This window comes from Berghia stephanieae, chromosome 5, assembly GCF_034508935.2.
Source record: "Berghia stephanieae isolate SIO BIC M18660-M18661 chromosome 5, UCSD_Bste_1.3, whole genome shotgun sequence".
Taxonomy (NCBI): domain Eukaryota; kingdom Metazoa; phylum Mollusca; class Gastropoda; order Nudibranchia; family Aeolidiidae; genus Berghia; species Berghia stephanieae.
The window spans coordinates 5,198,238-5,225,922 of NC_088364.1; the positions used below are offsets into that span (position 1 = coordinate 5,198,238).

Below are 27,685 nucleotides of genomic sequence, written 5' to 3' on the forward strand. Positions count from 1 at the left end.
GTATAGCCAGACACTGCCTTCAAAGGGTTGATAATGATATAATCCAAATCATTAGACGTCAGGATAGCGTATAGCCGGACCCTGCCTTCAAAGGGTTGATAATGATATAATCCAAATCATTAGACGTCAGGATAGCGTATAGCCGGACACTTCCTTCAAAGGGTTGATAATGATATAATCCAAATCATTAGACGTCAGGATAGCGTATAGCCGGACACTGCCTTCAAAGGGTTGATAATGATATAATCCAAATCATTAGACGTCAGGATAGCGTATAGCCAGACCCTGCCTTCAAAGGGTTGATAATGATATAATCCAAATCATTAGACGTCAGGATAGCGTATAGCCGGACACTGCCTTCAAAGGGCTGATAATGATATAATCCAAATCATTAGACGTCAAGATAGCGTATAGCCGGACCCTGCCTTCAAAGGGTTGATAATGATATAATCCAAATCATTAGACGTCAGGATAGCGTATAGCCGGACACTGCCTTCAAAGGGTTGATAATGATATAATCCAAATCATTAGACGTCAGGATAGCGTATAGCCGGACACTGCCTTCAAAGGGTTGATAATGATATAATCCAAATCATTAGACGTCAGGATAGCGTATAGCCGGACCCTGCCTTCAAAGGGTTGATAATGATATAATCCAAATCATTAGACGTCAGGATAGCGTATAGCCGGACCCTGCCTTCAAAGGGTTGATAATGATATAATCCAAATCATTAGACGTCAGGATAGCGTATAGCCGGACCCTGCCTTCAAAGGGTTGATAATGATATAATCCAAATCATTAGACGTCAGGATAGCGTATAGCCGGACACTGCCTTCAAAGGGTTGATAATGATATAATCCAAATCATTAGACGTCAGGATAGCGTATAGCCAGACACTGCCTTCAAAGGGTTGATAATGATATAATCCAAATCATTAGACGTCAGGATAGCGTATAGCCGGACCCTGCCTTCAAAGGGTTGATAATGATATAATCCAAATCATTAGACGTCAGGATAGCGTATAGCCGGACCCTGCCTTCAAAGGGTTGATAATGATATAATCCAAATCATTAGACGTCAGGATAGCGTATAGCCGGACACTGCCTTCAAAGGGTTGATAATGATATAATCCAAATCATTAGACGTCAGGATAGCGTATAGCCGGACCCTGCCTTCAAAGGGTTGATAATGATATAATCCAAATCATTAGACGTCAGGATAGCGTATAGCCGGACCCTGCCTTCAAAGGGTTGATAATGATATAATCCAAATCATTAGACGTCAGGATAGCGTATAGCCGGACACTGCCTTCAAAGGGTTGATAATGATATAATCCAAATCATTAGACGTCAAGATAGCGTATAGCCGGACACTGCCTTCAAAGGGTTGATAATGATATAATCCAAATCATTAGACGTCAGGATAGCGTATAGCCAGACACTGCCTTCAAAGGGTTGATAATGATATAATCCAAATCATTAGACGTCAGGATAGCGTATAGCCGGACCCTGCCTTCAAAGGGTTGATAATGATATAATCCAAATCATTAGAGCAAAATGGATGTAATTTGGTGAGTACACAGTCACGTGACCTGTGACCTGTGAACAGTGATGGTCGGCCTGAGTGGTCATTTGGACGACGTGACCAATTCAACGTACGCTATCAATATTGTCCAAGGGACTGGCTGACACGAAAATGGGAAAGAATTCCACGATAAGTGAGCTAAATATATAAGATGTTAAATGCAGAAAATAGCCCTCCGTACCCAAATAAAAAGCTCCGTGGAGTTCTCTTACGGAGTCGAAAAATGGATTGTCTATTAATGCAATTGAAATAGAGTTCAAATTTTATTGAATTCTCTATATATAAGAAATTTCCTTTTGGATGAATAAAGTACATTATTATTATTATTATTATTATTATTATTATTATTATTATTATTATTATTATTATTATTATTATTATTATTATTATTATTATTATTATTATTATCATTATTATCATTATTATCATTATTATTATTATTATTATTATTATTATTATTATTATTATTATTATTATTATTATTATTATATTATTATTATTATTATTATTATCATCATTATATATACCTACGGCAGTGTCTCTGTCTGAAAATAAAAAATGTAATACCGCCTATCAGGCGTCATGTCTCGGTCTCCATGTAACGTGTTGCTGTTGGTCGGGGATCCTTTGAGCACGTTAAGTGGATATTGCGCTATACCAAAGCTCAATTTTTAAAAAAATCTTCCGGCACAAAACCAGATGGACGCCAATGGACAAATAAACACGGTATCGATACCTACCTCACTGTATCGCCGGTAGTAGATGAGTGGTGAAGCGACCAGCGTGGAGAGAATCCATATAATGAGGATTGTACAGCTGGCCTTCCTCTCAATGAAGTGGGCCTTCATGGCGAATACGATACCAAAGAATCGATCACATGCTATCAACGTCAGGGTGAATATGCTGGCCACCAGAAATAGTACTGGGGAACGAAAAGAAAGAAAAATATAGAACAATGAGAGCTTAAGTGAGTCGAATGGTATATAGATTGGTAATTGAATGAAAATAATAATAATAATAATAATAATAATAATAATAATAATAATAATAATAATAATAATAATAATAATAATAATAATAATAATAATATCATATTTTGTTGATGTTAAATTGAATTCGTATCACATTTCCATCAACGCTTTTCTTACCGTTTTATATCAATGTAAAGGGCTTAGAGCCTGTGACAACGGGGTAAAGCACTATATAAATGTCATTTACTATTATTATTATTATTATTATTATTATTAGTATTATTATTAGTATTGTTATGATGATTATTGATTATTATGATTATTATGATTATTATTATTATTATTATAATTATTATTATTATGATTATTATGATTATTATGATTATTATTATTTTAATTATTATTATTACTATTATTATTATCATTATTATTATTATTATTATTATTATTATTATTATTATTATTATTATTATTATTATTATTATTATTATTATTATCAATGACAAATGCTAGCGACACTTTTGTCATTTCAGCGCCCATAAAAAAGAAGCAGATGGAATAGTAGGGGGGGGGGGGATGGGGGGAGGGGAAGTATAGATTTACAATAGGGAAGAAAAGTGTGATGTCGAAAAACCGGAAGTGTAAAACCACTCTTTAGAGGGACTGTATATATACCTTGTGTAATTTACTCTACTGTTTTCAGAGTGTCATCTTATATTCTAGTCTAAATCTATGCTTGTCGTCAATAAAGATAACTCATTCTTTCTCCTTTAAGTCTATTCATCCTAAGAATCTGCCTATACATCCAGTTACTAAAATGGTTACGCCACCTTCTGCTTCAATATGTAACCTATTCATTATTAGTCCTCCGACCGGTTACATACACACTTCCAAATATTTTGGAACCAAAAAAAAAAGTGGGTGTGACGTCACGACAATTCTTCCCTATTAAGAGCACCACACACTTCCAAATATTTTGGAACCAAAAAGTAGTGGGTGTGACGTCACGACAATTCTTCCCTATTAAGAGCACCCGAGAGAAAGTAAGGCAAAGGGGGATTTTGTTTAAAAAGAGGGTCAGAGAAGTAGATTTCAAGAAAAGACAATCAATATGAAGAGATTGAGATGGCCATAAGTCCCATGCAGACACAAGCCAGGACTCACTAAAGTGAAATACACCGACGTGTGCTGCTATGTGGTCTTGTGGTATGACACTCGATTTCGGATCGGAAGGTCCTGGGTTCGAGTCTCGTCGGACGATAGTTGAGTCCTTGGAAAAAAGGCTCTTTACTCACATTCTCTCACCGTACTCAAGTGTAAAATGACGGACTTTAACAGCGGTGTCTCTGTTCGAAAAAAAAATGTAATATCGCCTAACATGCGTCATGTCCTGTCCTAAAAGTTAAATGTTGCTGTTGGCCAGGGAACCCTTGTAAAGCACTTTGAACACTTTGTGACATGCTTACAAATAATTCTATATTATAAAAAAACAAACTATAACGGTTCAAAAGGAACAACATATCTTCCAAAACATTTTAAGATTAACTGTTTCTCTCTCGGCCAAGGACTTCAGCCTAGGGCCAGGGCAAATCTAAGTAATCTCATTCCAAGGTAAGGGGAGTAAGCAATCTGGAAGAGGGGAAAAGGATACATGGTGGGGGGGGGGGGGGGGAAGGAGAGAATAGAAGAAACAGCAAAAGTGACCTTCCCTCCAACCACGGGATGATGGGTTGGTGGAAGGGGGGGGGGGGGGGGGGGGGAGGAGAAGGGGGGTAGGTTCAGGCTAATTTGTGTGTATCTGGCCTCGGGGGGTTTGGACTAGTACAGAATCAAAATATCATCTCTTGTTGTTTTTATAGGAATTGGAGGAGTGAGGGGAGGGGGGGGGGGGGTTGATGTTCTTTTCTACTCACTGGGATTTGGTGATGGGATGGAGAGAGGAGAGAGAGAGTGAGAGGGAGAAAGAGGGAGAGAGAGGGAGAGAGGGTGAGAGAGAGGGTGAGAGAGGGAGAGTGAGAGAGGGTGAGAGAGTGGGTGAGACAGAGAGGGAGGGAGAAAGAGAGGGAGAGAGAGGTAGAGAGAGATAGAGAGAGAGAGATAGAGAGAGAGGGAGAGAGAGGGAGAGAGATAGAGGGAGAGGGAGAGAGGGTGAGAGAGTGGGAGAGAGAGGGAGAGAGAGATGGTGAGAGAGTGGGAGAGAGAGGGTGAGACAGAGAGGGAGGGAGAAAGAGAGAAAGAGAGGGAGAGAGAGAGGTAGAGAGAGAGAGAGGTAGAGAGAGTGGGAGAGGGAGAGAGAGGGAGAGGGTGAGACAGGGAGGGAGAGTGAGAGAGAGTGAGAGAGAGATGGGAGAAGGAGAGAGAGTGGGAGAGAGTGTGTGAGACAGAGAGGGAGAGAGAGAGTAGGAGAGAGAAGGTGAGACAGAGAGGGAGGGAGAGATATTATAATATTTAATTACTATGTGGGATTTTTATGGTTGATTTTAAAAACGTAAATATAGTTTTCTTGAGATCAACATTACAACCACCACCACCACCACCATCATCACCATCATCATCATCATCATCATCATCATCATCATCGACACCATCATCATAATCAACACAACCATCACCGTCACCAACATCATCACCATCACCACCGCCATCACCACCGCCACCACCACCACCACCACCACCACCACCACCACCATCATCATCATCATCATCATCATCATCATCATCATCATCATCATCATCATCATCATCATCATCATCATCATCATCATCATCATCATCATCATCATTATCATCATTGAACTATTTCCACCTCTCAATTTCCCCCCCCCCCCCCCCCATCCCCTCCCCAGCTCCCCCCATACAAATCAATATCCAATGTCTGCTGCTATTTCATTGAATGTTGCATTGTGGGAAAACCCCCTGTCAGGAGCGGAAGTAAACCATCTGCCTGTTCTATTTTGAGACATAAGAGTAACTCTTTTAAGCTTACTTTACTTCGTTAACCGAGAGACTGAACTTCTTACATAGAAACAAACACACACACACACACACACACACACACACACACACACACACATATATATATATATATATATATATATATATATATATATATATATATACCCACGCACAAGACACCAATCGTCCCAAAACAGTATTATTATGCTTAGGTCGACGAGTGTCTGCTTGCAGGTCTGATAACGCAAATCGTTATGGGCTCATCGTTGTAATGTCAATGAAAACACACTCAAACCCGACGCAAAATATTCTCCATTACAGCAATGTTAAAGCGAGCCCATAATTGCGTTCTGTTATCAGAACTACAAATACGTGCACGTTGGCCAGGGTGATTTAGAAGGTAAAATGGATTGAATTTCTGGTCAAGATATGAGACTTGGTGAGGTCAGTCACTCACCGATCTCGCTTCACCCGCTATCTGGCCTACTCTGGAAAAACTCGAATTTAATAATTTGTCCAGAAATATCGCCCGTCAGATATCGACCGATTTAAATGACACTCATTTAAACATTTTAATTTGGCGTTAAAACCTGAAAAGAAGAAAACATTTTGGTGTTTTGAACCCACGACATCAAGGAGTCGGAAGAGAGAGAGAGAGAGAGAGAGAGAGAGAGAGAGAGAGAGAGAGAGACTCAAGATAGTTACTACACTTGATATCACTTATTTTTTTCTCTTTTGTTTTTGGAGTGGTGGATGGCGTCGATTGTAGAGCGTTCCTAATGTGGCCAGGCGGAGACGACGTGACAGTAGAGTCATGGGTTCGAATCCTCATCGCCGCAAAGTTTATCTATATTCTCTATTGTCTTCTGGCACGTTTCTACTCACTTCATTTTTTGTTATTTTCAGAAAAAGACGATAGCGGCTATACACAATCAAACAGAAAATGTGGATTCATTATAAGTCCAAAGTCATAATGGTATGCTTGTCTACAGAGATATCCGTTTCTTTCTTTCATGTCTTCAAGAGAATTAAAGAGATGTCCGCATCATTTTGGATATTCAATTGCGACGGACTTCGGAACTCTTTTTGATTTGAAGTCTTTTTGTTTTTTTTAGGTCACTTGACAAGTAGAGGGTACTTTTGACGTTGAATTATAGTTATGTGCGGGTGTATGTGTGTGTGTGTGTGTGTGTGTGTGTGTGTGTGTGTGCGTTTTTATATGTATGAGGGAGACAGAAAGAGAGAGAAAGAGAGAGAGAAAGAGAGAGAGAGAGAGAGAGAGAGAGTGAGTGAGTGAGTGAGAGAGAGTGAGAGGGAGAGCGAGAGATGGAGAAGTAGAGGGATTGGAAAATAAGGGAGATAGATGGATAGATAGATAGATAGATAGATAGATAGATAGATAGATAGATAGATAGATAGATAGATAGATAGATAGATAGATAGATAGATAGATAGATAGATAGATAGATAGATAGATAGATAGATAGATAGATAGATAGATAGATAGATAGATAGATAGATAGATAGATAGATAGATAGATAGATAGATAGATAGATAGATAGATAGATAGATAGATAGATAGATAGATAGATAGATAGATAGATAGATAGATAGATAGATAGATAGATAGATAGATAGATAGATAGATAGATAGATAGATAGATAGATAGATAGATAGAAAGATAGAGATAGATAGATAGATAGAAAGATAGATAGATAGATAGAGATAGATAGATAGATTGATAGAAAGATAGAGAGATGGGGGGTAAGATGGTATCTATGGCAATATGTGGCTATAATAATAATAATAATAATAATAATAATAATAATAATAATAATAATAATAAATGGCATTTATATAGCGCTTTACCCCGTTGTCACAGGCTCTAAGCGCTTTACAGTGATATAAAACAAAACATATTACAGTGAGACAAGTGTGAAGGAAACGTGATACGAATTCAATTTAACAACAACAAAATATGAAAATAATATTGCAACATTATGACGTAAAAAGATAAAACTTTAAGCGAGATTTGAACGTTGTCAACGAATCCGAGCATCTCACGTGTGACGGGAGAGAGTTCCAAAAATGGGGGGCCGAAAATTGAAAAGACTGTTCACCTATTTTACGCAATGGCTTAGGTTTGACAAGGATTGATTGGTCATTGCTTGACCTCAAGTTTCTATTGGGGATATATATGTTTAGAAGGTCTTTAATATAGGAGGGACTGTTCGTGCTCAGGGATTTGTAGACAACAGTACAAATCTTATAGGCAACTCTTTTTTCAACAGGAAGCCAATGTAACTCACGGAGAAGAAGAGTTGCTGACGGGTATTTTTTGTTATTGCGTACAATGAGCCTGGCTGCGTTATTTTGAGCAACCTGAAGTTTGCTAATTTTGTCTTTAGTTAAATTCGCCCAAAGGGAGTTACAATAGTCCAATTTAGATAAAACCAAGGAATTAATTAAAAGTTCTGTTATATGCTTCGGTATTAAATTACTAATTTTGCTTATTTTTTTCATTTCTATGTACATAGATTGTATGGTGTTATTCACGTGGTTTGTCATGGAAAGATCTTTATCAATGATGACGCCAAGGTTTTTTGCTTTATTTGAAAATTCTATTGTGCTATTTCCGAGAGTAATTAGTGATTTATTTGCCTGTTTAAGGATACTCGGTCTTCCACACATTAAAATCTCAGTTTTACTATCATATAATTTTAACTTATTGTGGTACATCCAAGATTTAATCTCATTAAAACAGCTCGTAATTCGTTGTATTAAGAACTGTAAATTACTAAGGGGTGCTGAATCATATATTTGCGTATCATCTGCATAAAAATGATAACTCAGATTGAATCTGGATATCACACTAGAAAGGGCTGCATATATACAGTAAAAAGGACAGGGCCAAGAACAGAGCCTTGTGGCACTCCAAAATTTAGTAAAACTTGTTCTGACTGAACACCATTCACTACGACAGTCTGCCATCGATCCTGTAAATATGATGTAAACCATTTAAGGGCAATTCCTTTTATGCCGAACGTATTTTCTAGTCTTCTTAACAAAATGTCATGGTCAATGGTGTCAAAGGCAGCTGAAAGATCTAAAAGGCATAATACATTGATATTGTTAGCATCAGCATTACATAACAAGTCATTAAAGATTTTAAGAAGCGCCGTTTCAGTACTGTGTTGATGTTTGTAGGCTGACTGAAAGGGTTGTTCCAAACTGTTGTTCTTAAGATGAGATGTTAATTGTGTAAGAACTACCTTCTCCAAAAGTTTTGACAAAAAATGCGCTCTTGAATATTTCACGATGAATCATGAGGCCTGATGTTTTCAGCAGTCTTTCTGCTCTCCGACACTTCGTTTTAGCTTCTTTAACGTCCGACGTATACCACGGAGCATACTTGCGGTTGGTGACGGTCCTTGTTTGGAATGGCGCATGTTTGTCAAGCGTTTCAATGAGACAACTATTCCACTGGTCTGGAGAAATAATTGAATTTTTAGTAAGTTTTGTTTCTAAATCGCCTCTGAAATTGTCCAAATTAATGCCTTTAATGTTTCTGGTTGATGTGGTGGTGGTTTCTTGGCATGGTTTTGAAACGTCAAGATTGAAAGAAATGAGGGAGTGGTCCGAAAAGGGGAGATAATCGACGGTGGCGTTGGTTTTTTGGAACTCTGAATTTTCTACAATTACCCAATCTAAAATATGACCAGCAGAGTGGGTTGGCGTTGTTACGATCTGGCACATGTTGTTCTCTGATAATGACTCGAAGTGAAAATTAAAGTCGCCGAGTATAATTGAATGGCCAGGACGCGTGTGTTGCAAAGTTAGCATCTCGTTGATTTCCTTCCTAACATCAGGTAATTTTATTTTGTTTTTCTTGTTTGCTGGCGGTCGGTAGATGCAGTTGAAGTTGTATCTTGTATTCTGGAGGGATAATCTAAGATCAATGGCCTCCATTGTTTTGCAGCGCATTTCGATGATTTCCACATGTTTACATCATTTTGTTTTATAAAATACGCCAATGCCACCCCCTCGCTGATCTTTCCTTGGATACGATCTAAATTGGTACCCAGGGGGTGTCATAGCTTTTTTAACTGGGTCGTCTCCAGACTGTGAGAGCCATGTCTCTACTATAAATAGAATATCGAAGTTCTTCTCCGTTAATAAATCGTTTAATTCTTCGGTTTTGTTACGCAGGACTGTGCATTCAGAAGACCAATAACAATGACGAGATTGAATTAGAAAGTGTTCAGATTCTGTCATGTGACATTCTTGGGTCAAGTCATAAGCCTCAAATATGAATATTCTTCTTCTCCTTTTCCTCCTCCACCTCCTCCTCCTCCTCATTCTTCTTCTTCTTCTTCTTCTTCTTCTTCTTCTTCTTCTTCTTCTTCTTCTTCTTCTTCTTCTTCTTCTTCCTTCCTTCCTTCTTCTTCCTTCCTTCCTTCCTTCCTTCCTTCTTCTTCCTTCCTTCCTTCTTCTTCCTTCCTTCTTCTTCCTTCCTTCTTCTTCCTTCCTCCTTCCTCCTTCCTCCTTCCTCCTTCCTTCTTCCTTCTTCCTTCTTCCTTCTTCCTTCTTCCTTCTTCCTTCTTCCTTCTCCTTCTCCTTCTCCTTCTCCCTTCTTCCTTCTTCTTCTTCTTCTTCTTCTTCTTCTTCTTCTTCTTATTATTATTATTATTATTATTATTATTATTATTATTATTATTATTGCTTTTTCATATTAAAAAAAAAAATTATTATTATAAAAATTTGTTCAGAGATGTTATGACGATTGGATGGCCTAAAATAAACTCTTGATTAATTGATAATTCTCACAAGACAGCGAAGTAAAAACTGTCTTGCTAGAATAAATATCAAAGTGATTTATCATTGAACGTGATATTTTGACGTTATAATTGGCGGGATTTGGAAATTGTGACGACATCAATTCAGCTAATGATTGCTTCCCCTTTCAGTTTACATGGAGATGATGGCGGCGGATGGTAAACTAACCCCTAGCAACGCGGGAAATTATGTCACCTTCTTACTTTTCTTCTTCTTCTTCTCTGTGCCTCTCTTTTACTCTTTTTCTATCTTTCCATCTGTCTGTCTGTCTGTCTGCCTGTCTGTCTGTCTGTCTATCTATCTATCTATCTATCTGTCTATCACTCTCTCTCTCTCTCTCTCTCTCTCTCTCTCTCTCTCTCTCTGTGTGTGTGTTCTGCTCTCCAACCCTTTCCTTTCATCTTTTTCTTATTTAGACCTTTTTCAATCCAAATTGAATTACTTCTGTGAGTGATAAAAATATACAATAAAATCAATTTGAAAATTGTAATCAGGGCGCTTGCCCCCTGTGATAAAAATGTATGGCATAAATCTTTTTTTTTCTCCTTAACTTTTATATTCATTGAAACTGCCGGCCATCACATATAAACGGAATATATGCATAATTCATGATGTGGGGCCGCGGGAATGAGGTACTGTTTCCTTCTTTGTTGTTGGAGAGCTCTAATTGTGAATGCCGGCAGCTTTACCGATTTAACGTGCTTAGAAAAAAAGGGGGAAAAGGGGAGGGGGGGGGGGGGGGTCAAAAGAATTAATTCCTTCGTTGTGTCCGGAATTTATATTTTATTTTCAAGTTTAGATTGATGCGATACAGAAACTTTTGAGAGAAAAAACCCGTCGGGGTCAGGAGGAAAGTCCATCCAGTCGGATGTGGGGATTGGACATTTTTCACAATGAATCTAAAGAAAGAAACAAACAAATGACGATAAATAAAGGGGGGGGGGGGGGGGGGGGGGGGGGGGGGGGGGGGGGGGGGGGGGGGGGGGGGGGGGGGGGGGGGGGGGGGGGGGGGGGGGGGGCGGGGAAATGTCGCTTTTCACGACGTTCTTCTCATCCAATTAAACTATTTTCTTCTCATGTAATTTATGGGCTGATCTCGGGTATTCTTCTACTTTAGAGTGAATTCTTAAAGTTTGGTCCGAATTGGGGGGGGGGGGGGGGGGGGGGGGGGGGGGAGGGGGGGGGAGGAGGAGAGAGAGAGAGAGAGAGAGAGAGAGAGAGAGAGAGAGAGAGAGAGAGTATGAGAGGAGAGAGAGAGAGAAGAGAGAGGGGGGGAGGAGAAGAGAGAGAGAGGAGGGGGGGGGGGGGTCGGTGATAAGGTTTGGTAAAGACGTGTTAACTCGACAAATGAAAGAAATTCGTAATTTTAGGAGGTAGACATTATAGTTGCCACAACTATCAAAAACCACCAATTTGCCCTCACATGGATTGGATAACACTGGATTATGTAGTCTGGGTTCAACGTTCAGTTTCAATCAGTTCGAATGACTTAGAGATGCTCATGGAGTTCTGAATCTGGAGCCAAAATGTCGTTATTCTACGAATGTATTGTAGTAGTTGGCTGGACTGTCAAGATTCAGAATTCTATGATCATCTCCAAGTCATTCAAACTGATTGAAACTGAAAGTTGAACCCAGACTACATATTTCAATGTTATTCATTCCTTTTGAGGGTAAATTGTTTAACATCCCTTTGGACACGACCCACAATCGCTAGCAGAAGACTGTACACTCACATTCTCTCAGCGTACTCGGGTGTAAAATGACTACTTTGTTGGTTGTTTGTTTTTGTTTGTTTTTAAGGGTTTTACTGCGTTTGCAACACATTAAGGTCATATCAGCGCCAGTAAAAAGGAAGAAAATGGGATAGTAAAAAGTTCTAGAATTACAATTAAAGCACAAAAGAAAAGGTAAGACAAAGAGGAACTGGTTCAAATAGGGAATAGATGTAGATTCCAAGAGCACACCCTTAAAGTACTTAGTTTGAGATCATCGAAAAGTCTCATCCAGACAGAAGCACAGGTCCCAACTAAAAGGAATACACTCAAATGTTTACAAATCATATAATATAATATGTAAACTAAACATAATACAATGCATAACAGAGAGATGATTTACAAGGGAAAAAATATCATCTCCCAAAACTATAACTATACATGCGTCAGTTTCCCTCCCAGCCAAGGAACTGCGGCAAGGGTCAGGACAAAACTCAGTAATCTCATTCCAAGACAATGACAGGAAATAATTGGAAAATGAGTATGGGGGGATAGAAGACACAGCATGTACCTCCTTGCCCACTATGGGAGGTCAGGATCCCCACCCAGTTTGCTGGTTGTCTTTGTCGAAAAAATCCCGAGATTTAAAATCGCCGAACAGGCGTCTTGTCTTGTCTTACATGTTAAGTGTTGCTGTTGGATTAGGACCCAACTCCTCCCTCTCTCTCTCTCTCTCTCTCTCTCTCTCTCTCTCTCTCTCTCTCTCTCTCTCTCTCTCTCACACACACACACACACACATACATACAAGCACACACGAACACACGAACATACACACAACTTAGCCGTCGTGTCAATATTCTTACATCAAGGTTACACATAAACGCACTACATCACACACTTTTATGAGTAGTTCTCACAAAATTATAATCCGGGTGGTGGATGTTGTGAGCATTTTAGCTGAACGCATTGTACCAGCCATTTATATGAGAAGTTCTCACTAAATCATCATTCATACTATAGATAGAATGCGCTTGGCCAAGGAGTTCACAACATTGCCATCCGGAAGTATAACGGACCAACACACAAACTCTGTGTAACCATGAACTTTTATAGTCTGGTTAATACAGTTTAGTGAGAACAACTGACAAACGCGGATGGCAAAAACAATAACAAAGGCCTGAGTGACGTCATCTGCATACTATCTATATCAATGTTCACGGTTACACATAGTTTTTTATGTGCTGTTTGTACATCCGAAGGTAGATGTTGTGAGTATTTTAGCTAAACGCACTGCATCAGCCATTTTTATGAGTAGTTCTCACTAAATTATCATCCGGCGGTTGGATGTGAGTATTTTATGTGAACAATTGCATCAGCCATTTTTATGAGTAGTTCTCACTAAATTGTCATCCGGCGGTTGGATGTGGTGACTATTTTAGCTAAATGCACTGCGTCAGCCATTTTTACGAGTAGATCTCACTAAATTGTCATCCGGCGGTTGGATGTTGAGACTATTTTAACTAAATGCATTGCACCAGCCCTTTTTATGAGTAGATCTCACTAAATTATAATCCGGCGGTTGGATGTTGTGAGTATTTTATATGAACGTATTGCACCAGTCATTTTTATGAGTAGTTCTCACTAAAATGCCATCCGGCGGTTGGATGTTGTAGTATTTTATGTGAACACATTGCATCAGCCATTTTTATGAGTAGTTCTCACTATATTATATCCGGCGGTTGGATGTGAGTATTTTATCTTAATGCATTTTTATGAGTAGTAGTCACTAAATTACCATCGACGGTTGGATGTTGTGAGTATTTTATCTTCACGCATTGCACTAGTCATTTTTATGAGCAGTTCTCACAAAATTATAATCCGGTGGTTGGATGTGAGTATTTTATCTTTACGCATTGCACCAGTTTTTTTTATGAGTAGTTCTCACTAAATTATAATCCGACGGTTGGATGTTGTGAGTATTTTATGTGAACACATTGCATCAACCATTTTTATGAGTAGTTCTCACTAAATTATCATCCGGCGGTTGGATGTGAGTATTTTATCTATCCGCATTGCACCAGCCATTTTTTATGAGTAGTTCTCACTAAATTATAATCCGGCGGTTGGATGTGAGTATTTTATCCATCCGCATTGCACCAGCCATTTTTATGAGTAGTTCTCACTAAATTATAATCCGGCGGTTGGATGTGAGTATTTTATCTATCCGCATTGCACCAGTCAATTTTATGAGTAGTTCTCACTAAATTGTCATCCGGCGGTTGGATGTTGTAGTATTTTATGTGAACACATTGCATCAACCATTTTTATGAGTAGTTCTCACTAAATTGTCATCCGGCGATTGGATGTTGTGAGTATTTTTATGTGAACACATTGCATCAGCCATTTTTATGAGTAGTTCTCACTAAATTATAATCCGGCTGGTGGATGTTGTGAGTATTTTATCTTAACGCATTGCACCAGTCATTTTTATGAGTAGATCTCACTAAATTGTCATCCGGCAATTGGATGTTGTGACTATTCTAGCTAAATGCACTGCATCAGCATTGTTATGAGTAGATCTCACTAAATTGTCATCCGGCGATTGGATGTTGTGACTATTCTAGCTAAATGCACTGCATCAGCATTTTTATGAGTAGATCTCACTAAATTGTCATCCGTCGGGTGGATTTATTTTATCTGAACGCATAGCACCAGCCATTTTTATGAGTAGTTTTCACTAAATTGTCATCCGGCGGTTGGATGTTATGAGTATTTTATCTGAACGCATTGCACCAGCTATTTTTATGAGTAGTTCTCACTAAATTATCATCCCGCTGGTGGATGTTGTGAGTATTTTAGCTGAACGCACTGCACTAGCCCTTTTCATGAGTAGTTCTCATTAAATTATGATTCAGACGATAAACGTTCAAGGTTACACATTGTTATGTGTGTTGTATAGTACATCCGGCTGGTAGATGGTGTGAGTATTTTAGCTGAACGCACTGCACCAGCCATTTATATGAGTAGTTCTCACTAAATTTCGTCGTACTCGGGAGGTCTGAGAGAGCTGAAATAGAATCCATTGCTGGAAATGTCATCCAAAGCTACGGTACTCTGAAAAAACATGTATCTAAAATTTTGGCCGGAAAACTCGTCCTTCAAATATCAATCAATTAAAATGACCCTCATCTTGACAAAAACTCTCAAACCTGGGACTTTGCAAAGTCTTTGTTGAAGTCGCAGGTTTGACAATTTTTGCCAAGATGAGGGTCATTTAAATCGATCGATATTTGGAGGACGAGTTTTCTGGCCAAAATTATAAATACGTGTTTTGTTCAGAGTACGCCAGTATACCGTAATACCCTAACAAAACATCTTTGTCCATTTTGGCCAGAAAAACAAACTACCATCCATATAACGATCTACCCCAACATGTCAAAAATCTTAAACTGGAGACCTCACCAAACTTAAAATAATTTTCGGGTTTCATCTTCTTACTGCAAGCTGGAAATCATTTTTAATATATCGTTATTTGTCGTAAAAGTAGTTTTCTGGCCAAATTGAATAATAATATCGTATGAAAAGCCTGAATCTCTCTCCCCCCCCCCCCCCCCCCCAACAACTTCTACTCAATATTATGTCAACCCATTCAAATGACCCCCCCCCCCCCACCTCCAAACATGCCAAACATCATTTACTTAAGATTTCAAAGATATCTTCATAACAGTCTCTGAGTTTAGTCAGTTTTTGTCGAGTGAAGGTCATTTCAATCGACCACTATAATTTGTTGTAACATTTTCTACCCAAAATGAAAACCCCCCCAAATAAATGTGTGGCTAGAAGAACCCCCCCCCCCCCCCCAAATAAATGTGTTGCTAGAAGAAACCCCCCCCCCCCCAAATAAATGTGTGGCTAGAAGAACCCCCCCCCCCCCCAAATAAATGTGTTGCTAGAAGAAACCCCCCCCCCCCCCCAAATAAATGTGTTGCTAGAAGAAAAAAAAAAAACCCAACAAACTTAATATGTCAATCTACTATAATGAGACCCTAACTTGTCCAATATATTAAAGCCGAAACTTCAAACATAAAAGGTTTTTTAAAAGTATTCCTTCAGAGCCATTAGATCCATGGAGCCGGAGTTTATCTCGGTTTCTATAGCGTGAAACGGACAGTAGCAATTGCTTGCTACCCTTTGGATCGGACGCTTGTCTATCGCAAAGTTCTTTCCGCCAAATCCAACAGACTCAGCAAACCACTCACTGCTGGGTGGACAGGAGGTCAGAACAAAATATCGACTGCACACGGGATCGATCTTGGTCCCTTAGTGTGTGAAACGAGTGCTCTACCAACTGAGCTATCAGGGACCCCCCCCCCCCCACACACCCCCACCCCAAATGCCAAAGAATCTCCAAAGCATTCTTGGGTTCAATGATTTTCTAACATTTCAATCGATTGTCATTAATTTGTAATTTACAGTTTTCTGGCAAAAATTATCCACAACAACAAAAAAAAAAAAAAAAAAAAAAAAAAAAAAAAAAAAGAAAAAAAAAGACAACTGCTTTGGCCAGTAAAAGCAGATAGGCCTATATATCTGGCAAACAGATCCGCGAGCTGCAATATTTGCATAGGCTGATGAGTATCCACAAATCAGTGGAATTTATCGTGTGGCCAGCCACTGTCCACTCTTTGTCCAACTCGGGTTTGTCCATTACCCAGATTGACCACAAAGACACGTCATTAAGTCAGACCAAGGGACGTTACTCTTCTATCATATATCTTAGTCGGATACAGTCAGGCCTCACTAATCCGAACACCTTTGTTCACAAAAATCCATCTGTTCATAGGAATGCACTGATGAGATGTCTGCCCAAAAGAGATCGCCTTCTTTTCAAAATGTCTGCATCACCGAGATATCTGTCCTTTTGAGAAGTCTGCATTATCAAAAAGTATGCATTTTCGAGATGTCTGTCATATGATAGAAATGTCTGCATTATGAAAATGTCTGTCATCGTGGTTTCTGCATTATCGAAATGAAAATATTATCGACATGGCTGCCTTATAGATAGTATGCGCTTGGCTAAGAAACTCACAACATTGCCATCCATAAATATAATTGACCAACACGCAAAACTATGTGTAAGCTTGAACGTTTATAATCTGGTTAATACAGTTAAGTGAGAATTACTCATAAACGCGGATGGCAAAAAAAAAAAAAAATAAAAAAAATAATAACAAAGACCTGAGTGACGTCATCTTCATTCTACCTAGAGAGATAATCCGCCTTATATCTGTCTAAAGCAAAAGCCGAGACATCTCAGGTGGTAACAGCAGCAAAGTGAACGACAGAGAATAGGTTTCTAGCCCATGAAAAATCCTCGATGCAAGGATTCGAACTCGGGTCCTATGGGTGGAAGTGTAATGCCTTATCCATTCGGCCATTTCGCTCTTTAAAACCAAAAGTGCCTCAAATGTCACATGCCTTTCACAATGCGACTATGTGGTCTTGTGGTATGACACTCGCTTTCGGATTGGAAGGACCTGGGTTCGAGCCTCGCTCGGCACATAGTTGAGTCTTTGGAAAAGACTCGTTACTCACATTCTCTCACCGTCCTCAGGTGTGAAATGAGTACCTGGCCGTTCACAGTGTTTTTGTTGTCTCTGTCCGAAAAAATTGTAATATCGCCTAACAGGCGTCATGTCTCGTTCTACATGTTAAGTGTTGCTGTTGGCTGGGGAACCTTTGTAAAGCGCTTTGAGCACGTGTATTAGATATTGCTCTATATATAAGATCAAGTATTAAAAATACCTTTTTTAAAAACGATTCCGGTCAAGTTGGCACCGACTCCTTGGTGACCTCGTGAACGTTTCTATCTGTCGACATTCCAGGAATTTCATACAGACAGGACGTACGGAATATTTCTCTGTCCTCGATTTGGTTTTTTAATTTTTTATTTAGTAATGTATTTATGTTTTCGTTGTATTTTAGTTTGTTGTTGTTGTTGTTGTTGGCTGCAGAAGGGTTTTGATCCCGAAACGTTCCGTGTTTGGTCTTTTGTTCTTTTTTGAAGCTGTTATATTCATTTTTTGTTTATTACTTTTTTTCAGTCCACAGCTTCTTGCAGCTTGGTGTCACTTTGACTTGTGTCTTTCCACATTGACAAAAAACAAAACAAAACAAAACAAAAACAAAAAACAAATCAAAATTTCGTAGCTCTGAGTAATTTTCGTCTTCATCTGTGGCTGCGCTGTAACAAAGGAAATTCCCTGGCCATGACAGAGAACGGCCAGTCCGTCCAGTCAATCACAACTGAAATGATTCTCCTCAGGCTGACCATTTCATATCGGGGCTTTTTCCTTAATTACACTTGGGACGCTTATAGAAAAATTATAAAAGCCAATGAGCCCATAGGGAATTGGGTTATCAGACCTGCAAATATATGCACGTTGGTTAAAATATTTTGAACAAGTTTGTGGCCAAATCGATCGATCGATGTCGGAAGTAAACGTTTTCTGGCCAAAATTAAAAAAAAAAAATCTATTTTGTCTGTGCTGGCGATATGACCTAAGGGAATCGATTCATCACCCCATGATTTTTAGTAGGTTCTGCCCAGCCTTTTGATCAACCTTGGACTCAATCGCCTTCTATTATTCATAGGAATATAAAACAACTGGGCGGGTATCCAAGTGACAACTTAATTGCCGAGTACATACTTTGAATAGGTATCAAAAGGTTGAGTTATAGAGCGATTAATTATCACACATGCTCTCTCTCTCTTTCTCTCTCTCTCTCTCTCTCTCTCTCTCTCTCTCCCTGCCTCTCCCTCTTCTCTTTCTCACTCTTGATCCCTCTCCCTCTTTCTTTCTCTCTCTTTCTCACTCACTCACTAACTTTCCTTCTAATTCTTTCTCTTCCATCTTAGTGACTCTCTCCCTCGCTACATGTATTTATCTCTATCTCGTCTCCCTCTCTCTTCTCTCTCTTTCTGGCGTTCCCCCTTTTTATATTTCCATATCTCTCGTACCCTCTCACATCCCCCCCATCTCTCTCTCTCTCTCTCTCTCTCTCTCTCTCTCTCTCTCTCTCTCTCTTTATTTTCTCTCTCTCTTTCTCTATCATTGTCTCTCTCGCTTTCTCTGTCTTTTCTCCATTTTTTTTCAACCGATGTAAAGACGCATTGAGCATTATATAATTTTGAAAATGCGCTATACAAATGTCATCTATTATCATTATTATTATCTTATTATTTGCTCTAGAGCTTAACGTTGATCAATCCCCCAATAATCCTTCATGCAGACGGCCATTTGAAAGAATACTCCTATTTACACTTCACAGTATGTCGTCCGATTGACAACTAGTACTAACACTACATTACCTACAGCCAGGTTCTCTCTTCACATCTGAGTAGAGTGGGGTAACGTTTGTAAAGTACATTAACCAAGGAAACAAAACCGGAACCAGCATTTCTTTCAATTTTTTCATTCTAATTTATATATATATATATATATATATAATATATATATATATATAATATATATATATATATATATATATATATATATATAAAAGAGAGAGAGAGAGAGAGAGAGAGAGAGAGAGAGAGAGAGAGAGAGAGAGAGAGAGAGAGAGAAAGAGAGATATGTATAACTGCCATCCACACAATTGCTAACCGACCAGGCTTATACTGCTGATCCACGGACTCGCTCACCCAGTTGAGTGTGAAGTGAGAAAGTGACCAAAGTGACCGAAGTGACCGCCGGTCAGTCATAAATACCCATTAGCCTGACGAGTTGACAGTTGGATAGGCGTCGAGCTGACACCTCGCCCTGGCGATCACCTACACACCTCATTATTGTTGGGCGATAAAGACAATTAATGTGCACTTGATCCACTCCAGGATGAATGAAGCAATGCCAGAAACGTGGAGAAAGAACCCCCACTTATTTAAAAATATGGCCTGAAAACTCGTCCTTCAAATATCGGTCGATTAAAATGACCGTCGTCTTGGCAAAAACTCTCAAACCTGAGCCTTCCTATTTCTAGGGTCTCTGGTTCAAATGCCGCTCTGGGCGGCGCAAAGATGAGTCCCCTGTGTGTACTCACAGTTTCTCGTGTAAAGTGTTACTGTTGTCATGGGACATAATTAAAGCGCGTTGGGCATATTTAAAGAACATCATTGCCCTATATAAAATCTCGTTTTAACTAAGTTACCAAAATACCAAATTTCTATCCTTTCTCAATCTCATTGTTTTGACGTTAAACTCAATTGACTAAATTTTGGTTTATTCCGCCATAAAATCCTTTTGAGCCACGTCTACTTATTTGCAGGTCTGACAACCCAAAATGTTTTGGTCTCGTTGTTGTAATGGAGATACTCTCGAACCAACGTCAAATATTCTCCAGTACAACAATGTTAAAAAACAAATCCCCTCCCCCCCCCCGCCTCCCCCCCCCCCCCAAAAACAAAACAAAAAAACAAAAACAAACCAAACTCAATATCCATCAAACGTGCTCAAAGCGCTTGACAAAAGCCTTAAAGTCCCAGCAGATTTGAGAGTTTTTACCATTTTAATCGTTAAGGAAGTAAAACGAACAGATAATTAATTGTGTCCGGTTATCAGACCTGCAAATATATGCACGTCGTTTTTGAGACGATTGGTCAAATTTTGGAATTTCAATCGATATCTAGAATAACATTATATCGATTCAAACTAACTGACCTCCAGGTCAGGGTGACCCAACTCCACTCTATGACCTCTCAGTCTGGGGGCAACTTAACCTAACTAAATTTCTCAATCTTTACATTTGAAAAAAAAAAAGGTGGCCGGGGGGGGGGGGGGGGGGGGTGGTTATCATTCGCGATCCTTTGTCCGGGGCCTCATCCAATTACTGACGGAGACCAGAACTGATTGGGGAAGGTTTGATGGAATCAAATGTAAGAAAATAGCCATTCAACCCCCCTCTCCCGCCCCCCCCCCCCGTCATTATGATCATCACTTTTATCACAATGACGACTTAATTTGTTAAAACTCAGGACAAAAGAAATCGAACCCCCCCCCCTCCCCCTCTTCTCCCCCCCCCAAAAAAAAAATAAAAAAAATAAAAAATAAAAAATAAAAAACAATACAATAAACACCCCAAAACAAAACAAAAACAAAGAAACAAAAAAAAAACAAAACAAAAAAAAAAAAAACGAAACGAAACAAAACATCAAATTAAGAAATTAAGGAGCAGGCACCGGTGTAAGATAAAGAACTGAACAAGTGTGTATGAAAGGTGCCATACAAAGCAAGAAATAAAAATGCAAGAAAAAAAAAACCATCCCTAAAAATCAGTCGACCTCGGCTGGGAATCGAAGCTCAGACCTTCTGATTACCGTTGAGACGTGCTACCCTTACACCTTTTTGGGATTTTTTTCTTGTATTTTTCTTTCTTGCCTTGTCTGGCACCTTTCATACACACTTGCTCAGTTCTTTCTCAAAAAACAAAACAAAGCATTTTTAACAAAACAACCACAAACTCCATAAAAAAAGATAAAAAACAAAAACAAAACAAAAAACAACAACCCCCCCCCAAACAAACAAAAACAAAACAAAAAACAACAACCCCCCCCAAACAAACAAAAACAAAACAAAAAACAACAACCCCCCCCAAACAAACAAAAACAAAACAAAAAACAACAACCCCCCCCCCAAACAAACAAAAACAAAACAAAAAACAACAACCCCCCCCCCCCCAAACAAACAAAAACAAAACAAAAAACAACAACCCCCCCCCCCAAAGAAACAAAAACAAAACAAAAAACAACAACCCCCCCCCAAACAAACAAAAACAAAACAAAAAACAACAACCCCCCCCCAAACAAACAAAAACAAAACAAAAAACAACAACCCCCCCCCAAACAAACAAAAACAAAACAAAAAACAACAACCCCCCCCCAAACAAACAAACAAAAACAAAACAAAAAACAACAACCCCCCCCCCAAACAAACAAAAACAAAACAAAAAAAAAACAACCCCCCCCCAAACAAACAAAAACAAAACAAAAAACAACAACCCCCCCCAAACAAACAAACAAAAACAAAACAAAAAACAACAACCCCCCCCCCCAACAAACAAAAACAAAACAAAAAACAACAACCCCCCCCAAACAAACAAAAACAAAACAAAAAACAACAACCCCCCCCCCCAAACAAACAAAAACAAAACAAAAAACAACAACACCCCCCCCCAAACAAACAAAAACAAAACAAAAAACAACAACCCCCCCCCCAAAAAACAAAAACAAAACAAAAAAACAACCCCCCCCAAACAAACAAAAACAAAACAAAAACAACAACCCCCCCCCAAACAAAACAAAAAAAACAAAACCAAAACAAACAAAAACAACAAAAAACACAACCCCCCAAACAAACAACAAAAACAAAAAACAACCCCCCCCCCAAACAAACAAACAAAAACAAAAAAAACAACACACCCCCCCCCCAAACAAACAAAAACAAAACAAAAAACAACAACCCCCCCCCAAACAAACAACAAACAAAACAAAAAACAACAACCCCCCCCCAAACAAACAAACCCCCCCCCCAAAAACAAAAAACAAAACAAAAAACAACAACCCCCCCCCCAACAAACAAAAACAAAACAAAAAAAAAACAACCCCCCCCCAACACAAAACAAACAACAAAAACAAAAAAAACAACAAAACAACAACCCCCCCCCAACAAACAAACAAAAACAAAACAAAAAACAACAACCCCCCCCCAAACAAACAAAAACAAAACAAAAAAAACAACAACCCCCCCCAAACAAACAAAAACAAAACAAAAAAACAACAACCCCCCCCAAACAAACAAACAAACAAAACAAAACAAACAAAAAAACAACAACCCCCCCCCACAAAAACAAACACAACAACAAAAACAAAACAAAACAAACAACACCCCCCCCAAACAAACAAAAACAAAACAAACAACAACAACCCCCCCCCCAAACAAACAAACAAAAACAAAACAAAAAACAACAACCCCCCCCCAAACAAACAAAAACAAAACAAAAAACAACAACCCCCCCCCCCCAACAAACAAAAACAAAACAAAAAACAACAACCCCCCCCAAACAAACAAACAAAAACAAAACAAAAAACAACAACCCCCCCCCAAACAAACAAAAACAAAACAAAAAACAACAACCCCCCCCCAAACAAACAAAAACAAAACAAAAAACAACAACCCCCCCCCAAACAAACAAAAACAAAACAAAAAAAAAACAACCCCCCCAAACAAACAAAAACAAAACAAAAAACAACAACCCCCCCCCCCCCAAACAAACAAACAAAAACAAAACAAAAAACAACAACCCCCCCCCCAAACAAACAAAAACAAAACAAAAAACAATAACCCCCCCCCCAAACAAACAAAAACAAAACAAAAAACAACAACCCCCCCCAAACAAACAAAAACAAAACAAAAAACAACAACCCCCCCCCAAACAAACAAAAACAAAAACAAAACAAAAAACAACAACCCCCCCCCCAAACAAAGAAAAACAAAACAAAAAATAACAACCCCCCCCCAAACAAACAAAAACAAAACAAAAAACAACAACCCCCCCCCCCAAACAAACAAAAACAAAACAAAAAACAACCCCCCCCCAAACAAACAAAAACAAAACAAAAAACAACAACCCCCCCCCAAACAAACAAAAACAAAACAAAAAACAACAACCCCCCCCCAACAAACAAAAACAAAACAAAAAACAACAACCCCCCCCCCCCAAACAAACAAAAACAAAAACAAAACAAAAAGACAACCGACGAAAAAAAAAAAAAACCCCAACAAAACCCAACAGTTTCGAGACTAATTTGATAATTACTAGTTTTATTAGAAATGTGAGATACACGACTTGATCGGCTTTTTTTTGCTGTGGGGGGGGAGTTTCCAGTAAAATTATATTTTTCCAGTATGCGACTCTTTTGTCTTAAGAAGACAGATTTTGTTCAGCAAAACAACAAAGCTCTATAACTCAGCACTAAGTTATCATAAGTATGATGAATAAATTCTTCAAAATTTAGTGATTAAAACAGAAATTTTAATGAGAAACATGTTAGTTGTATCGTAATGAATGGGAGAATGTTTCTTGTACAGTAGTTGGTATGGAAAGGGTTAAATTTCGTTCCGAGTTGACCTCAGGTTCAATTTGTTTTACGCAGTTAATCAATTCTATAATTTAAATTTCAATTACATTTCATATCAGTTCTTGTAAACAAGGGGAAAAAAAGGAACATTTCATTGTCTTCATAGTATTGTTAAAATTAGCTTTGAGCGAGTACAAAGAATGCATAATCAGTTTTACGAGACCATGACACGTGTCATTGCCATGGCAACGAGAAAAAAAAAACAAAAACAAAAAACAAACAACCGCCCAAGGAATTCTGTGTGGACTTTTCCTTTGAATGAATATAACAAGTCAATCTTTTTTTTTGTTTTGTTTTTGTTTTGTTTTGTAAAGAAGACTTTATACTATATTCTCAGTTTGGTCCAAAGAATGTTGAATAAAATTGAATTTTAGAAGCGAGTCGTGTTGAGAATTCTATATTACAGCGACAAATTCTGGGTGGGGTTCCTGGTCTCCCATAGTGGGCAGGGAGACACTTACTGTGTCTTCTATCCCCCTATATCTGTTTTCCAACTTGCTTTCTGTCTTTGTCTTGGAATGAGATTACTTGGTTTTGTCCAGGCCCCGGCGGGATACCCTAGCTGGGATGGATACGATCAAATGTATAGTTAGAGATTTGGGAGATGATTTATTTTTGTCTTGTAAATCATCTCTCTGTTATATGCACTGTATTATCTTTTATTTTACATATTACATATGATTGGTAAACATTTGAGTGTATCCCTCTTAGTGGAAACCTGGGTATGTGTATTGATGAGACTTTTTGGTGATCTCAAACTAAGTACAGTGATAGTGTGCTCTTGGAATCTACATCTGTCCCCTATTCGAACTAATTCCCCTTTGTCTTACTTTTTCTTGCGTACTTTAATTGTAATTCTGGAACTTTTTACTATCCAATTTTCTTCCTTTTTACTGGCGATGATATGACCTTCATGTGTTGTCAGCGCCGTAAAACCCTTAAAAACAAAACAACAAAAACAAAACAAAACAAACAAAAAAAAACAAAAAAAAAAAACAAACGAGTGACAAATTAGAGAGCAGGCACTGGTGTTCGATAAAGATCTGAAAAAATTGTGTATGAAACAGTACCAGACAAAGCTGAGATAAAAATACAAGGAAAAAATCCCCCAAAATTCAACCTGCCTCTTCTGGAGATCGAATCTCAGACTGTGAGTCTCATATTCTCTCTCGGTACTCAGGTGTAAGATAAGTACCTGGCCCGTCACAGACAGACGTCATGTCTGGTCCTACATGACAGGTGGTGCGATAGGCATGAGGCACACCTTTTAAAACGCTTTTTGTACATTCAGTGGAGATTGCCCAGTACAAAAGCTCGAGTTTGTTAAAGATAGCCTACCGTAGTCAATTCCTGTTTCTAGACTGTTAAAGGGCCAGCAACAATAATTCCTTGCTACCCTTTAGGTTATACGCCAATCACTGATGAGTGTACAGATGGTTTAAAAAAAAGAAAAGAAAAGTAAACAAAACAAAAAAGAAATTTAAAAAAAAAAAAAAAACAAACTCCAAACAAAATAAAACAAAACAATTCCCTTAAAAAAGCAACAACTAAAACTGTAACAACTCCTCCCCGCCCCACCAAAAAAAAAAAAAAAAAAAAAAAAAAAAAAAAAAAAAAAAAAAAACAAAACAAAAAAAAAAAAAACAAAAAACAAAAATCAAAAAACAAACAAACAACAAACGTCAAAAAACAAACAAACAAACAAACAAACAAATGGCAACAGCAACAAAACAAAAACAAAGAAGAAAATCAAACAAACAAAAAAGCCCTTATAGTTATAGGTCTGAAATCGCCCCCTTTGGCTTGTAAAACGAGTGCTTTACCACCTGAGACACCGGCACGATCTCAATGGCAAAACTGGGTTTCTAGTATCAAAATATTTTTCTTTTTCAATTCGCGATCCAATTCATTCTCTGCGTAGCTGAAATCTTTTAAGATGGAAATCTCTGGGGCTTCAAATTTCCGGTGGATGTTGAAAATTAATTGGTGAACGACTTAAATAGGGTTCAACAATCATGACGTCACTTCCCTCGTAATGACGCATCGTGACTTGGTAACTGGTTCTAAACTATCGGAACAATGGCGGACGCCCTGATGAAATACTTCTCCGACGAGCATAAAAATGTATCCAGAGGAGAAAAACATTATAAATCTGATCATGTTTTGACTTTTATACATTCTGATCACCTGACATGTGAAAAAGTTTTAGCCAGCATGAAGAATAAAGAGTAGAGATTTTCTTTGTTTAGAACCAAGCTGCTCGTTGCTGGGCGGACGTGACATTAGACTATTGAATCCTATTGGACAAAGGATTTCAGATTTCAGATTTCAGATTTCAGATTTTTAAATTATTCTGTAAACTTTTTTTTTTTCTAGGAGAAGTTGTATGGATAATAGGGAACTGGTTCCAATCTCATTGGAAGTGTAAAACCAGTCTTCCGGAAGACTGGACGACGCATACTTTGTGGAATTGATCTTCTGGTTTCAGAGTGATGGCGTCTTAATTTCTAGTCTAAATATATTCTGCTGGTCGTCCATAAAGACCGTCCATCCTCGCTCTTTCAATTCCCATAATACTTAGAATCTGCTCAAACATCCTGCTACTAAAACAAGTATGCCACCTTATGATTCAGTATGTTATTAGTCCTCCAAAGATTGGTTACACACACATTTCCAAGGATTTTGGAACCGGAAAAGAAGACGGTGTGACATCATAACTTCTCTGTCCTGTTTATGTACAATTTATTTAACATCAAGGGGTTCCCGATAGCTCAGTTGCTAGAGCACTCGCTTCACACGCAAAGGGACCGAGATCGATCCCGGGTGAAGCCTAGATCTTTTTTTCTGACCCATCTGTCCACCTAGCATTGACTTGGGTAGCCGGGTGTGTTAAATCTGGCGGAAAGTACCTTGCGACTGACTTTAATTTCCAGACTATTCTCTGAAACCAGTTTCTCCTCCAAAGTTTGTCACTTTGATGTTTGAAGCGTATCATGAGATTGTTTATTAATTAATTAATTTATTTATTTCTTTATTAATTAATTCATTTCTTTATTAATTTCTTTATTTATCTATTTATTTATCTAGTTTTCATTATAATTAAATAGCGGATACAATAGATAAATGCGCCATGGTTTGAATGACAGGAGAACCCCCCCCCCCAAAAAAAAACAAAAAAAAAAAACAAACAAAAAACAAAAAAAAAACAAACAAAACAAAAAACAAAACAAAACAAAACAAAACAACAAAACCAAAACATATATAGTTCGAGGAATGGTAATGATGATGAAGATAATGATTATGATGATGATGATGATGATGATGATGGTGATGTTGGTGATGACGACGGAACACGTATTGTACAATTCTGGATGCTATCAGCTCTTAGCCATAGTTACATTATATGTGATTATAATCATATTGTATCA

The 27,685-nt window shown here is 38.3% G+C and overlaps 1 protein-coding gene across 3 annotated transcripts in view; it reads right to left on the reverse strand.

Moving 5' to 3' along the window:
• Window positions 1-27,685, reverse strand: part of LOC144972279 (substance-P receptor-like) — a 332,733-nt gene that overhangs the window by 60,268 nt on the left and 244,780 nt on the right. For all 3 annotated transcript variants that reach the window (XM_078913366.1, XM_078913367.1, XM_078913368.1), the window contains one exon: window positions 2,326-2,507. In XM_078913366.1, coding sequence (XP_078769492.1) covers window positions 2,326-2,507 — 182 coding nt within the window. The remainder of the gene's footprint in view (window positions 1-2,325; window positions 2,508-27,685) is intronic.